The following is a 14,558-nucleotide window of genomic DNA, read 5'->3' as shown; positions in this document are numbered from 1 at the left end:
AGGAAGTGATGTGCAAGCCCAGCTAAAAACTGGTTTTTCAGTGGCATTCTCTCAAATCACTTCAGATAAAATGAAATTACCCACCCAGCCACACCCTTGTGCCAAGTTTTTTGTGGATTTTTTTTTGGGGCACAGATGGGATTAAGCTTGGGAGGGCCTTGATTCCAAGGGCATTTTCCAGAGGGGAAGCAGCAGAGCAAGTTAAGGAATAGCCAAGGAAAATTATCCTGGGTTTTATCAGTAAATCCTACTTGATAGTAACCTGGCCCTGTCTTTCCACCCTCTCTCCAAGAGGGAGGAGGTACTTCCTGTCCTTCCAAGATTTCCTTGCAAAAGATACCCCAAGATTCCCTAAAAAAAAGAGGGAGGAGGTACCTGTCCTTCCAAGATTCCCTAAAAAAAACAGGGAGGAGGTACCTGTCCTTCCAAGATTTCTTTGCCCTAAAGATGCTCCAAGAATCCCTAAAAAAAAGAGGGAGGAGGTACCTGTCCTTCCAAGATTTCTTTGCAACAGATGCCCCAAGATTCCCTAAAAAAAAGAGGGAGGAGGTACCTGTCCTTCCAAGATTTCTTGGCAAAAGATGCCCCAAGATTCCCTAAAAAAAACAGGGAGGAGGCACCTGCCCTTCCAAGATTTCTTTGCCCGAAAGATGCTCCAAGAATCCCTAAAAAAAAGAGGGAGGAGGTACCTGTCCTTCCAAGATTCCCTAAAAAAGAGGGAGGAAGTACCTGTCCTTCCAAGATTTCTTTGCCCTAAAGATGCTCCAAGAATCCCTAAAAAAAAGAGGGAGGAGGTACCTGTCCTTCCAAGATTCCCCAAAAAACAGGGAGGAGGTACCTGTCCTTCCAAGATTTCTTTGCCCTAAAGATGCCCCAAGAATCCCTAAAAAAAAGAGGGAGGAGGTACCTGTCCTTCCAAGATTCCCCAAAAAAGAGGGAGGAGGTACCTGTCCTTGCAAGATTCCTTAAAAAAACCACGGAGGAGGTACCTGTCCTTCCAAGATTCCCTAAAAAACAGGGAGGAGGTACCTGTCCTTCCAAGATTTCTTGGCAAAAGATGCCCCAAGATTCCTTAAAAAAAAGAGGGAGGAGGTACCTGTCCTTCCAAGATTTCTTTGCAAAAGATGCCCCAAGATTCCTTAAAAAAAAGAGGGGGGAGACACCTGTCCTTCCAAGATTTCTTGGCAAAAGATGCCCCAAGATTCCCTAAAAAACAGGGAGGAGGTACCTGTCCTTCCAAGATTTGCTTGGAAAAGATGCCCCAAGAATCCCTAAAAAAAAGAGGGAGGAGGTACCTGTCCTTCCAAGATTCCCTAAAAAACAGGGAGGAGGTACCTGTCCTTCCAAGATTTGCTTGCAAAAGATGCCCCAAGATTCCCTAAAAAAAACAGGGAGGAGGTACCAGTCCTTCCAGGATTTGCTTGCAAAAGATGCCCCAAGATTCCTAAAAAAAAGAGGGAGGAGGTACCTGTCCTTCCAAGATTTCTTTGCAAAAGATGCCCCAAGATTCCTTAAAAAAAAGAGGGAGGAGGTACCTGTCCTTCCAAGATTCCTTAAAAAAAACAGGGAGGAGGTACCTGTCCTTCCAAGATTCCTTTGCAAAAGATGCCCCAAGATTCCTTAAAAAAAACAGGGAGGAGGCACCAGTCCTTCCAAGATTCCCTAAAAATCAGGGAGGAGGTACCTGTCCTTCCAAGATTCCTTAAAAAAAACAGGGAGGAGGTACCTGTCCTTCCAAGATTCCTTTGCAAAAGATGCCCCAAGATTCCTTAAAAAAAACAGGGAGGAGGTACCTGTCCTTCCAAGATTCCCTAAAAAACAGGGAGGAGGTACCTGTCCTTCCAGGATTTGCTTGCAAAAGATGCCCCAAGATTCCCTAAAAAAAACAGGGAGGAGGTACCTGTCCTTCCAAGATTTCTTTGCAAAAGATGCTCCAAGAATCCCTAAAAAAAAGAGGGAGGAGGTACCTGTCCTTCCAAGATTCCCTAAAAAAGAGAGAGGAGGTACCTGTCCTTCCAAGATTCCCTAAAAAAAACATGGAGGAGGTACCAGTCCTTCCAAGATTTCTTGGCAAAAGATGCCCCAAGATTCCCTAAAAAAAACAGGGAGGAGGTACCTGTCCTTCCAAGATTCCCTAAAAAACAGGGAGGAGGTACCTGTCCTTCCAAGATTTGTTTGGAAAAGATGCCCCAAGATTCCTTAAAAAAAAGAGGGAGGAGGCACCTGTCCCTCCAAGATTCCCTAAAAAAAACAGGGAGGAGGTACCTGTCCTTCCAAGATTTCTTTGCAAAAGATGCCCCAAGATTCCTTAAAAAAAAGAGGGAGGAGGTACCTGTCCTTCCAAGATTTCTTTGCAAAAGATGCCCCAAGATTCCCTAAAAAAAACAGGGAGGAGGTACCTGTCCTTCCAAGATTTCTTTGCAAAAGATGCCCCAAGATTCCTTAAAAAAACCAGGGAGGAGGTACCTGTCCTTCCAAGATTCCCTAAAAAAAACATGGAGGAGGTACCAGTCCTTCCAAGATTTCTTGGCAAAAGATGCCCCAAGATTCCCTAAAAAAAACAGGGAGGAGGCACCTGTCCTTCCAAGATTCCCTAAAAAACATGGAGGAGGTACCTGTCCTTCCAAGATTTCTTGGCAAAAGATGCCCCAAGATTCCTTAAAAAAAAGAGGGAGGAGGTACCTGTCCTTCCAAGATTCCCTAAAAAAGAGGGAGGAAGTACCTGTCCTTCCAAGATTTGTTTGGAAAAGATGCCCCAAGATTCCTTAAAAAAAAACAGGGAGGAGGCTGTTGGGGACTGGCTCAGAAGTCAGAGTTTGCACTTCCTAAAAACCATTCAGTACAGGGATGAATTCACCCTGTAAAGAAAATAAATTTAAAATAAATTGAAAATAAATTTTAAATAAATTTAAAATAAATTTAAAATAAATTTAAAATAAATTTTAAATAAATTCAAAATAAATTTAAAATAAATTTAAAATAAATTTAAAATAAATTTAAAATAAATTCAAAATAAATTCAAAATAAATTCAAAATAAATTCAAAATAAATTGAAAATAAATTGAAAATAAATTGAAAATAAATTGAAAATAAATTTATTTTACATAGGAAGCCCCTGCTAGCCAGCAGGGTTGAACTCCAAGCATCAGTGGAAAAAATTCAGTCATGGAAATACCAAATAAAACTGGTTGCAACTTCAAGGTTTTCCCAACTCCCTCCCAAGAGGCAAAAGGAAAAGCAGAATATGGAAATGAAAAATATGGAATATGGAAAAGCAGAATAGGGAAAAGCTGCCCAAGAAAACCTGGGCTGGTTTTGCCTCATGTTTTAAAAAAATAGCAGTGACAGCAGTGAGGAAGATGCAAAACTTCCAGAAGTGATGGAAGGACCAAGATTGAAGCTGAACCCCCCCCTCCTGGGTGAAAATTAAAAAAAAACTCATCAGAGCTGCACTAAGAAATTAAAAAGGTGCCCATGGCAGAGGTTTCTTCCTTGCAGAGGAGGTAAAACTCGTTCTTAAAATGGAGCTTGCACTCTTAGGACTTGTTTTAATATTTTTTTCGTGAGCTTTGCAAAGAAAAAACCAATGAGAGGAGAAGCAGAGCTGAGCATCACTCAAAAAGCAAAGAGAAAGCTAAAGGTCCCTCCCCAACCCCCCCAAAAAAATCAAAATAAACACAGAAAAAAGCCCAGGATTAAACTAATCCTAATTAAACTTCAAAGGGATCCCTGGTTGCCCCATAGGTTCACCCAGACTTTTGTAGTTAAGAGCCTACAAGAATCCAGGGGAAAAAAAATCCCCCTTTTTTGGCTTTTTCACCAGGATAAAAAAGTGGAGTGGCTCCTGCTTGGTTTTTTTTATTTTTTCCCAGGAAGAAGAAATGCACCAAAATAGAATAATAAAATAATGAAGGAATTCCATGCCAGAGTTTGATGGTTTTTCCAACAGGTGAAGTGCTCCAGGGGGTCACAAACACTAAAAGGGATTTTCCCTGGGAAAAGAAAGGGTAAAGAAAAGAGAAGGGGAGCTACCCATATCCCAATTCCCACTGCATTCTGAATTTTGCAGGATTTGGGAAGTCTGGCAGAGTTTTTTGGCAGCTCAGCAGCACCCCCTCCCTCCCTCTTCACTGAGTGAAAAATACTAGAAAAATTAGGATGCCCATTTCCTACCCCCTGAGTAGGGTCCTACTAGGAGAGTCACCTCAAAATGCTCTTTTTTTGGGTTTTTATGCAGTTTTGACACACTGGAAATGGGGTGTGTATGAGCACAGCAGCTGGATTTAAAAGATAAATTAAATAGAGAGGCTCTGACTGTAAAAAAATCCTCTGTGGGTGTCAAAAAACCCTGCAGAAAATGGACTTCCCAACAAAACCAACCTTCCTCTCCCTTTTGCTGGAAGTGGAGAGCTGACTTTAGAGCAGGGATTTAAAGAGAAAGTAAAATATCTTGATATTAAATAGCTTGAAAGTAAAATATCCCCCATATTCCTGCAAGTTGCTACAGATCTGAAATTAAAATTAAATATTAAAAAGCTTTTTTTTGCCTCAGGACCACTGTGACCTTCCCTGGGAATATTCCTCTCTGGGAAGGCAGAGCCCTGGAGCTTCAGCACCTTCTGGGAAGTTCCCTGCCCTCTGGATTCAAGTTTAAAGCAAGCATTCAAATTGAGAATTTCCATTTGTCCTGCAGCCAGTATCCCTATTTTTATTCCCTAAATAAAATGAGTTTATGTTCCTAAATACAGTCATTTTCTCCTCCCTCCAACTCAGCTCCAGATTTTTCTCCATCACCATTAACAAGGATTTTTCTTAATTATTTTCTCCTCCCTCCAACTCAGCCCCTGAGATTTTTCTCCATCACCATTAACAAGGATTTTTTTAGTAATTTTCTCCTCCCTCCAACTCAGCTCCAGAAGAAAGATTTTTCTCCATCACCATTAACAAGGATTTTTTTAGTCATTTTCTCCTCCCCCCAACTCAGCTCCTGAAGATTTTTCTCCATCACCATTAACAAGGATTTTTCTTAATTATTTTCTCCTCCCTCCAACTCAACTCCAGAAGATTTTTCTCCACCTCCATCAACAAGGATTTTTCTTAATTATTTTCTCCTCCCTCCAAGTCAGCTCCAAGAGATTTTTCTCCATCATCATTAACAAGGATTTTTCTTAATTATTTTCTCCTCCCTCCAATTCAGCTCCAAGAGATTTTTCTCCATCACCATCAACAAGGATTTTTCTTAATTATTTTCTCCTCCCTCCAACTCAGCTCCAGATTTTTCTCCATCACCATTAACAAGGATTTTTTTAGTCATTTTCTCCTCCCCCCAACTCAGCTCCTGAAGATTTTTCTCCATCACCATTAACAAGGAATTTTGTTCATCATTTTCTCCTCCCTCCAACTCAGCTCCTGAAGATTTTTCTCCATCACCATCAACAAGGATTTTTTTAGTCATTTTCTCCTCCCTCCAACTCAGCTCCAGAAGAAAGATTTTTCTCCATCACCATTAACAAGGATTTTTTAGTAATTTTCTCCTCCCTCCAACTCAGCTCCAAGAGATTTTTCTCCATCACCATCAAAAAGGATTTTTGTTCATCATTTTCTCCTCCCTCCAACTCAGCTCCAGATTTTTCTCCACCTCCATTAACAAGGAATTTTCTTAATTATTTTCTCCTCCTTCCAACTCAGTCCCTGAAGATTTTTCTCCATCACCATTAACAAGGATTTTTTTAGTCATTTTCTCCTCCCCCCAACTCAGCTCCAGATTTTTCTCCATCACCATTAACAAGGAATTTTGTTCATCATTTTCTCCTCCCCCCAACTCAGCTCCAAGAGATTTTTCTCCATCACCATTAACAAGGATTTTTCTTAATTATTTTCTCCTCCCTCCAACTCAGCTCCAAGAGATTTTTCTCCATCACCATTAATAAGGATTTTTTTAGTCATTTTTCCTCCCTCCAACTCAGCTCCTGAAGATTTTTCTCCACCTCCATCAACAAGGATTTTTCTTAATTATTTTCTCCTCCCTCCAACTCAGTCCCTGAAGATTTTTCTTCATCACCATTAACAAGGATTTTTGTTCATCATTTTCTCCTCCCCCCAACTCAGCTCCAGATTTTTCTCCATCATCATTTACAAGGATTTTTGTTCATCATTTTCTCCTCCCCCCAACTCAGCTCCAGAAGATTTTTCTCCATCACCATTAATAAGGATTTTTTTAGTCATTTTTCCTCCCTCCAACTCAGCTCCTGAAGATTTTTCTCCACCTCCATCAACAAGGATTTTTCTTAATTATTTTCTCCTCCCTCCAATTCAGTCCCTGAAGATTTTTCTTCATCACCATCAACAAGGATTTTTGTTCATCATTTTCTCCTCCCCCCAACTCAGCTCCAGATTTTTCTCCATCATCATTTACAAGGATTTTTGTTCATCATTTTCTCCTCCCCCCAACTCAGCTCCAGAAGATTTTTCTCCATCACCATTAACAAGGATTTTTTTAGTCATTTTCTCCTCCCTCCAACTCAGCTCCAGATTTTTCTCCATCACCATTAACAAGGATTTTTCTTAATTATTTTCTCCTCCCTCCAACTCAGCTCCAGATTTTTCTCCATCACCATTAACAAGGATTTTTCTTAATTATTTTCTCCTCCCTCCAACTCAGCTCCAGATCTTTCTCCATCACCATTAACAAGGATTTTTGTTAATTATTTCCTCCTCCCTCCAACTCAGCTCCAGAAGAAAGATTTTTCTCCATCACCATCAACAAGGATTTTTGTTAATTATTTTCTCTTCCCTCCAACTCAGCTCCAGAAGAAAGATTTTTCTCCATCACCATTAACAAGGATTTTTTAGTCATTTTCTCCTCCCTCCAACTCAGCTCCTGAAGATTTTTCTCCATCACCATCAAAAAGGATTTTTTTAGTCATTTTTCCTCCCTCCAACTCAGCTCCAGAAGATTTTTCTCCACCTCCATTAACAAGGATTTTTCTTAATTATTTTCTCCTCCCTCCAACTCAGCTCCAGATTTTTCTCCATCACCATCAACAAGGATTTTTTAGTCATTTTTCCTCCCTCCAACTCAGCCCCTGAGATTTTTCTCCATCACCATCAACAAGGATTTTTCTTAATTATTTTCTCCTCCCTCCAACTCAGCTCCAGAAGATTTTTCTCCATCACAATTAACAAGGATTTTTCTTAATTATTTTCTCCTCCCCCCAACTCAGCTCCAGAAGATTTTTCTCCATCACCATTAACAAGGATTTTTCTTAATTATTTTCTCCTCCCTCCAACTCAGCTCCAGATTTTTCTCCATCACCATTAACAAGGATTTTTGTTCATCATTTTCTCCTCCCTCCAACTCAGCTCCAGAAGATTTTTCTCCATCACCATTAACAAGGATTTTTCTTAATTATTTTCTCCTCCCTCCAACTCAGCTCCAGAAGAAAGATTTTTCTCCATCACCATTAACAAGGATTTTTTTAGTCATTTTTTCCTCCCTCCAACTCAGTTCCAGAAGAAAGATTTTTCTCCACCTCCATTAACAAGGATTTTTCTTAATTATTTTCTCCTCCCTCCAACTCAGCTCCAGATTCTTCTCCATCACCATCAACAAGGATTTTTGTTCATTATTTTCTCCTCTCTCCAACTCAGCTCCAGAAGAAAGATTTTTCTCCATCACCATCAACAAGGATTTTTTTAGTCATTTTTTCCTCCCTCCAACTCAGCTCCAGAAGACTGAGATTTTTCTCCATCACCATTAACAAGGATTTTTCTTAATTATTTTCTCCTCCCTCCAACTCAGCTCCAGATTTTTCTCCATCACCATTAACAAGGAATTTTGTTCATCATTTTCTCCTCTCTCCAACTCAGCCCCTGAGATTTTTCTCCATCACCATTAACAAGGCTTTTTTTAGTCATTTTTCCTCCTTCCAACTCAGCTCCTGAAGATTTTTCTCCATCACCATTAACAAGGATTTTCCTTAATTATTTTCTCCTCCCTCCAACTCAGTCCCTGAAGATTTTTCTCCATCACCATTAACAAGGATTTTTTTAGTCATTTTCTCCTCCCTCCAACTCAGCTCCAGAAGACTGAGATTTTTCTCCATCACCATCAACAAGGATTTTTCTTAATTATTTTCTCCTCCCTCCAACTCAGCTCCAGATTTTTCTCCATCACCATCAACAAGGATTTTTGTTTATCATTTTCTCCTCCCCCCAACTCAGCTCCAGAAGAAAGAGATTTTTCTCCACCACCATCAACAAGGATTTTTTTAGTCATTTTCTCCTCCCTCCAACTCTGCTTCAGGAGAAAGATTTTTCTCCATCACCATCAACAAAGATTTCTGTTAATCAGGCCCCTGGTGTCACCTCTGCAGGTTCAAGAAGACACAAAGAAATCCATTTTTTCTGATTCCCTGTATGACACGAAGCCACTGAACATTTCAGTGAACACTTCTGAAGCTGCTCTAAAAATGCAACGTGCAAAAAAAACCCCCCAAAAATAAAAAAGTTGCTCTCCAAGTGGTCACACCAACCCTGGACACTGGAGGGCTTGAGGGCCACCAAGCAAACTCCACTTTGTACCCAGCTACAGAGCTTAAGACCACAACATTTATTCACAAAATAAATTAATTTTTTTCCCCAAAAGAGCTGGAGTGACATAACTCTTCTGCCTGTATTTGGCCTGCTCTACTTACTGGATCAAAACAGATTTTCATTTGTTTTAAATATAGCAGTGCTGAAATCTGCAGAATGAAAAGGGGGGGGGGGAAAGAAAGAAAAAATAAAAAAGAGGATAAATTTCCTATGCCAGCCCTGCCTGCAGCCATTGAAATATTTTTTACTTGTTTTATTTGGTTGTGCAGAAGCAGCCCTGTTACTGAACAGGAGTTATTTCTCTAGACAGAAATGACTGCTTATTTTTCCAGACCTGTAATCTGCAGTGAAATCAACAAACTCGAAGCTCTGAGTTGCCTGGTAAGTTTTTTAGTTTCAATTTTGTGGTTGGTTGGTTGGCAGAAGATCTGCATCACTGTTAACCATGCTGGAAGGCAGCCTAAAATTTCAAACATTTATTCCTACCACTTTCCCACATTAAAAAAAAAAAAAAAAAAAAAAAAGCAGAATCCTAGAGTCAGGGATGAGCAGATTGCAGCCTTGCATCTTCAATAAAAACTGGGTTGAGGAGATTTTTTTATGAGGGTTTTGAGGCAGCAGAATCTGAAGGATGAAGGTTCAGATCTTTAAGCAGAAGGGGCCAACCTCAAAAGCTGGTTTGATCTCATCGTTTTTTTTGAAGTCTTTTCACCACACCCTTCTTTTAAATTTTTTTTTTTACAATAAGCATGAAGGTCAGAAGACTCGTGGGTACATGTGAAGAGGGGCAAAAATTAGCTACTAGGAGAGTTTGACTTCAGCTGAGCTCCTGAAGCATGACATGTGAAAATACCATAAAGCAGTCCTGAAAGTCTCAAAATGCAAATAAAGTAGTTGCAACAGGGATTAATCTTGCAAGAGTTATCCTTAATGACTGTTATAATTATTATTCTTTAGACCATCACGCTAAATGAAGCTTTGCCCAATCCCTTTTTGGGTTTTTGGGTTGGTTTTTTTTTTTTTCCTAGCCTTAAGAAACCATACAAACATAAACCTCAGGTTTTTTTCATCAGCCTTAAGGAACTTCGTGAGGTTACCTCTTGCCAAGCAAAAGCTAAAACCTGGAAATACTCCTAGAACTTAGAAGCACAGAATCCCAGAATGGGCTGGGCTGGAAGGGAGCTCAGAGCTCCTCAAGTCCAAGCCTTGCTCCACTCCCCCCGTGGTTCCCAGCCCATGGCACTGAGTGCCACATCCAGGCTCTTTGGAAATATCTCCAGGGCTGGAGAATCCACCCCTTCCCTGGGCAGCCCATTCCAAGGGCTGATCACCCTCTCTGGAAAGAAATTCTTTCTCATGGCCAACCTAAACCTCCCCTGGCACAACTTGAGACCTCTTGTGCCCTCTTGTCTTGCTGAGAGTTGCCTGGGAAAAGAGCCCAACCCCCCCTGGCTCCAACCTCCTTTCAGGGAGTTGGAGAGAGTGATGAGGTCTCCCCTGAGCCTCCTCTTCTCCAGCCTCAACACCCCCAGCTCCCTCAGCCCTTCCTCACAGGAATTCTGCTGCTGGATCCCTTCCCAGCCTCCTTGCTCTTCTCTGGACCTGCTCCAGCACCTCAAGCTCCTTCCTCAGCTGAGCTGAGCTGAGCTGAGCTGAGGGGCCCAGAACTGGACCCAGGACTCAAGCTGTGGCCTCCCCAGGGCTGAGCACAGGGGCAGAATCCCTTCCCTGGACCTGCTGGCCACGCTGTTCCTGAGCCAGCCCAGGATGCCATTGGCCTTCTTGGCCACCTGGGCACACTGCTGCCTCCTCTTCAGCTTCCTGGCAATCCAGACTCCCAGCTCCCTTTCTGCCACTCTCTGCCCAGCCTGGAGCTCCCCAGGGGGTTCTTGTGGCCAAAGGGCAGGACCCGGCCCTTGGAATCTTCAACCTCATCCCCTTGGGATCAGCCCAACTCTCCAGTCTCTCCAGGTCCCTCTGCAGAGCCCTCCTGCCTTCCAGCTGATCCACACTCCCCCCAGCTTCGTGTCAGCTGGGAATTTGCTGCTGATGGACTCAATGCCCTCCTCTAAATCCTCACTCAAGATATTAAACAGCACTGGGCCCAACACTGATCCCTGGGGGACACCACTAGTGAGCGGCCGCCATTTTGATGCAGCCCCGTTCAGCACCACTCTCTGGGCCCGGCCCTCCAGCCAGTTCCTAACCCAGCACAGAGTGCTCCTGTCTGAGCCAGGGCCTGACAGCTTTTCCAGGAGAATCCTCTGGGAGAGAGAGATCCTCTGAGAATCCTCCTGGTGGCAAAGGCCTTGCTGAAGTCCAGGTAGAGCACATCCTTTTCCATGTTTTCAGTTTGATCTGTAATAAACAAAACACTGCCCACCCCTACCTTCTGACAGACTCCTTGTGGCTGAACTGAGGGTTTTTAAAAGAGGTCATTCCAAGGAAAAAGCTGAATTTATTTGGGCTTTCTACACTAAATCTGTTCCAACACAGTCAGCAATGCCTGGCTGGCTTGAGCAAAGTCTGGCATTTAATTCTGGCAAGAAGAATCCTGGGCAGAAAGTTGAGTTCAGCAATCTGCAGGGAGCCAGGACCCATCCAGAAAGCAGGATTGGGACTTGGAGGCTGGAATGCAACGGCTGAGCCAGGCTGAAGGAGGCAGCAGGGCAGAGAGGCCGGGCAGATGCAGAGGGAGAGGCAGCAATGCCAGGTGCTGCCCAATCCTCTGCTGCAATATTAGCACGTGGTTGGGAGCACCAATCAGACAGAGGCAGCAAGAAAAAACCTGAACTTGGCTTGTAAAAAAAAAAAAAAAATCAAGTTTTCGATCATCTGGTTCACCTGAAATCATGCATTGGAGCTGAAAAGCTTGGGGGAAAAGAATAATAATAATAACAATAATAATAATAATTATAATAATAATAATAATAGTTATTATTATACTACTACTAATAATAATACAATAATAAAAAGCCAGCATTCTACATCTAGTGATCCTTTTGTCAGGCACTTGGTTTTGTTTCTCAGAGACACAGGATGGGTCAAACGATGCCAACCCAGACCCAATAATAATAATAGTAATAATAGTAATAGTAATAATAGTAATAGTAATAATAGTAATAATTATTATTATTATTATAATTGTAATAATATAACAATAATAATGATGATAAAAACACAGCATTCTACATGTAGTGATCTTTTTGTCAGGCACTTGGTTTTGTTTCTCAGAGCCACGGGGTGGGTCAAATGATGCCAGCCCAGACATAATAATAATAATGATAATAATAATAATAATAATAATAATAATAATAATAATAATAATAATAATATAACAATAATAATGATTATAAAAAACCAACATTCTACATGTAGTGATCTTTTTGTCAGGCACTTGGTTTTGTTTCTCAGAGCCACAGGATGGGTCAAACGATGCCAGCCCAGACCCAATAATAATAATAGTAACATTAATAATAATAATAATAATAATAATAATAATAATAATAATAATAATAATAATAATAAAACCCCAACATTCTACATCTAGTGATACTTTTGTCAGGCACTTGGTTTTGTTTCTCAGAGCCACAGGGTGGGTCAAACGATGCCAACCCAGACCCAATAATAATAATAATAATAATAATAATAATAATAATAATAATAATAATAATAATAATAATAATAATAATAATACAATAATAATAATAATAATAATAAATTTTAAAAAATACATTCTACATGTAGTGATCTTTTTGTCAGGCACTTGGTTTTGTTTCTCAGAGCCACGGGATGGGTCAAACGATGCCAACCCAGACCCAACCCAATATTTCCATGTGCTGGTGTCTGAGGGGGCCCCAGCAGGACTTCTCCTTCCTCCAGCACCAATCAGCCTGAGCCCATTCATGGCAAAAAAAAAGAGACTGCAAAGCCTGCTCGGGAAGCAACGCTGGGGAGAGGTTTCAGGTGTGGTTCATCCAGAGCTATAAATAGAGGTGGTGTGGGGAGGAGCCGAGCCCTTGCTCTGCAGCCAGCACGGTTTAAGAGCAAAAAACTTGGGAATTTATTGCATTTCTACCTTGAGATCAGAACTCTGGAAGCAAGCAGGAGGGTGAACCAAAACCCAGGTTGCTGTTTTTTCTCTGGGTTTTGCTGGAACACGTGCAGCAAGAAGCAGAGTGGCAAAAGCTTCTCTAATTTTCACCTGCTTTTTAATTTTGCAAAAATTTCAGCTGTTGGTGCCCATGCCAAACTTCCCAATGGATCCAGCCTGCTCTCCCTCTCCCCTGCCAGCTCCTCGGCTCTTTCGGCAGGACAGATTTTTGGCGACTTTATTTCGGCAGGAGAGATTTTTGGCGACTTTAAGGGCGACTTAAGGGGAGGGGGGTCCTTTGGGGTCGATCCTAAGGGAAAGGGGTGTCCCGGGGCCGGGCTGCCGAGGCACCAGCGCTCCATTCCCGCAGGAAAAGCGGGATGAAGGGGGAATCCCGGCCATCCCTGCCAGCTCCCCGCCGTCCCGGCAGCTGGCACCGAGGAGCATGGCTGCAGACAGCCCCGGCAGAAGGAGCTCCGGGAGCTCCGGGACCGCGGAGGGAAGGGGGGGACCGGGACACACACACCCGGGCCTGGCTTCCAGCCTCGCCCCGGGGCTCCCCGGTGCCACCATCCATCCCCCGGACCCCCGAGAGGAGGAGGCGGGGAGGGAGGGCAGCGGGCTCAGCCCTGCCCTGCCCGGGCAGCCATGGCGGCACGGAACCGGCTCGGTGCCAGCCGCGCCGCCGGCAAGGGGCGGACGGAGCCGCGCAGCCACCGCGGAGCCGCCGGGACAGGCGGGAGACAGGAGGGGAACGGAACGGACCCTCTGACAGCGGGAGGCAGGGCACCGGGACCGACCCACCACCCCTGACAAGCGGGACGGCGGGAGGGGACCGGAACCGGCACCGACCCACTCCCCACCACCCCTGACAAGCGGGACAGCGAGAGGGACCAGGACCGGAACCGGTACCGACCCTCTCCCCCCCTAACCCTGACAAGCAGGACGGAGGGAGGGGACCGAGACCGGCACCGACCCTGCCACCCCTGATAATCGGAACGTGGGAGGGGACCGGAACCGGCACCCACCCTCTCCCCCCTACCCCTGACAAGCGGGACGGAGGGAGGGGACCGAGACCGGAACCGGCACCGACCCTCTCCCCACCGCCCCTGACAATCGGGAGGGCGGGAGGGGACGAGAACCGGAACCAGCACCCACCCTCTCCCCGCCGCCTGACAGGGGGGAGCCCCGGGAGCAGGTGGCGGCGCCGGGGTGCGGGGCCGGGGCAGGGCGGGGGGTGCAGGGGGAGGTGAGGAGCGCTGGCCCCGGTCCCTGTGGGGCCGGCCCCGTCCCAGCGGGACAGCGGAGTGTCAGGGCGGCTCGGGCGGCACGTACCTGAAGTAATAGACATCGCTCTTGCCGGCGCTGAGGCCCGACTTGCGGATCACCTCTTCCTTCTTCCATCCCGGGGGCAGCGCCGGGCAATCCATCCTGCCTTGCTTCTCCATGCACCGAGCGCGGGGGCCCCGGCAGCGGCGGCGGCGGCTGCAGCGGCGGCGAGACAAGCAAGGAAGGGGTTCTCCCGCCGCCCGGTCCCCGGTGCTGGCAACGAGCGTTGTATTGTTCCCGGACAGGGCCGGGGCCGGGACCCCCTGGCGATGGCGGCCTCGGCGGGCTCCTCGGCGCCAGGAGCGGGGGCTGCGCGCGCAGCCGGCGGAGCTCTCGGCCCGGCGCCCGCTTCCGCGGCCGAGCCCCGGAATCGGTGTCAGCGGCCTAGAAGGGCCGGAGCGGCCAGCCCCGCCGACCATAGAGAGCTCCGTAGGCGGGACAGAGCGGCGGGCGGGGCGGGCAGGGGTACGGGGTGTTGCCGCCGGCATCTCCCCGGCGCCTGACTGACTGACTGAGTGACTGACGATGGTCCGGAGGGAGG

At 45.0% G+C, this 14,558-nt stretch overlaps 1 protein-coding gene across 1 annotated transcript in view; it reads right to left on the bottom strand.

The window, feature by feature from the left end:
• The window catches only part of LOC139789380 (methyl-CpG-binding domain protein 2-like), a 54,900-nt gene extending 40,373 nt beyond the window's left edge, over nt 1–14,527 (bottom strand). The window contains exon 1 of the mRNA XM_071730019.1: nt 14,024–14,527. Within this exon, the coding sequence (XP_071586120.1) occupies nt 14,024–14,505 (482 nt within the window). The 5' untranslated portion in view covers nt 14,506–14,527. The remainder of the gene's footprint in view (nt 1–14,023) is intronic.
• Between the last annotated feature and the right edge of the window lie 31 nt (nt 14,528–14,558).

The sequence above is a fragment of the Heliangelus exortis genome, chromosome Z (assembly GCF_036169615.1).
Source record: "Heliangelus exortis chromosome Z, bHelExo1.hap1, whole genome shotgun sequence".
Taxonomy (NCBI): Eukaryota; Metazoa; Chordata; class Aves; order Apodiformes; family Trochilidae; genus Heliangelus; species Heliangelus exortis.
This window is presented reverse-complemented; position numbering and strand designations above follow the sequence as displayed.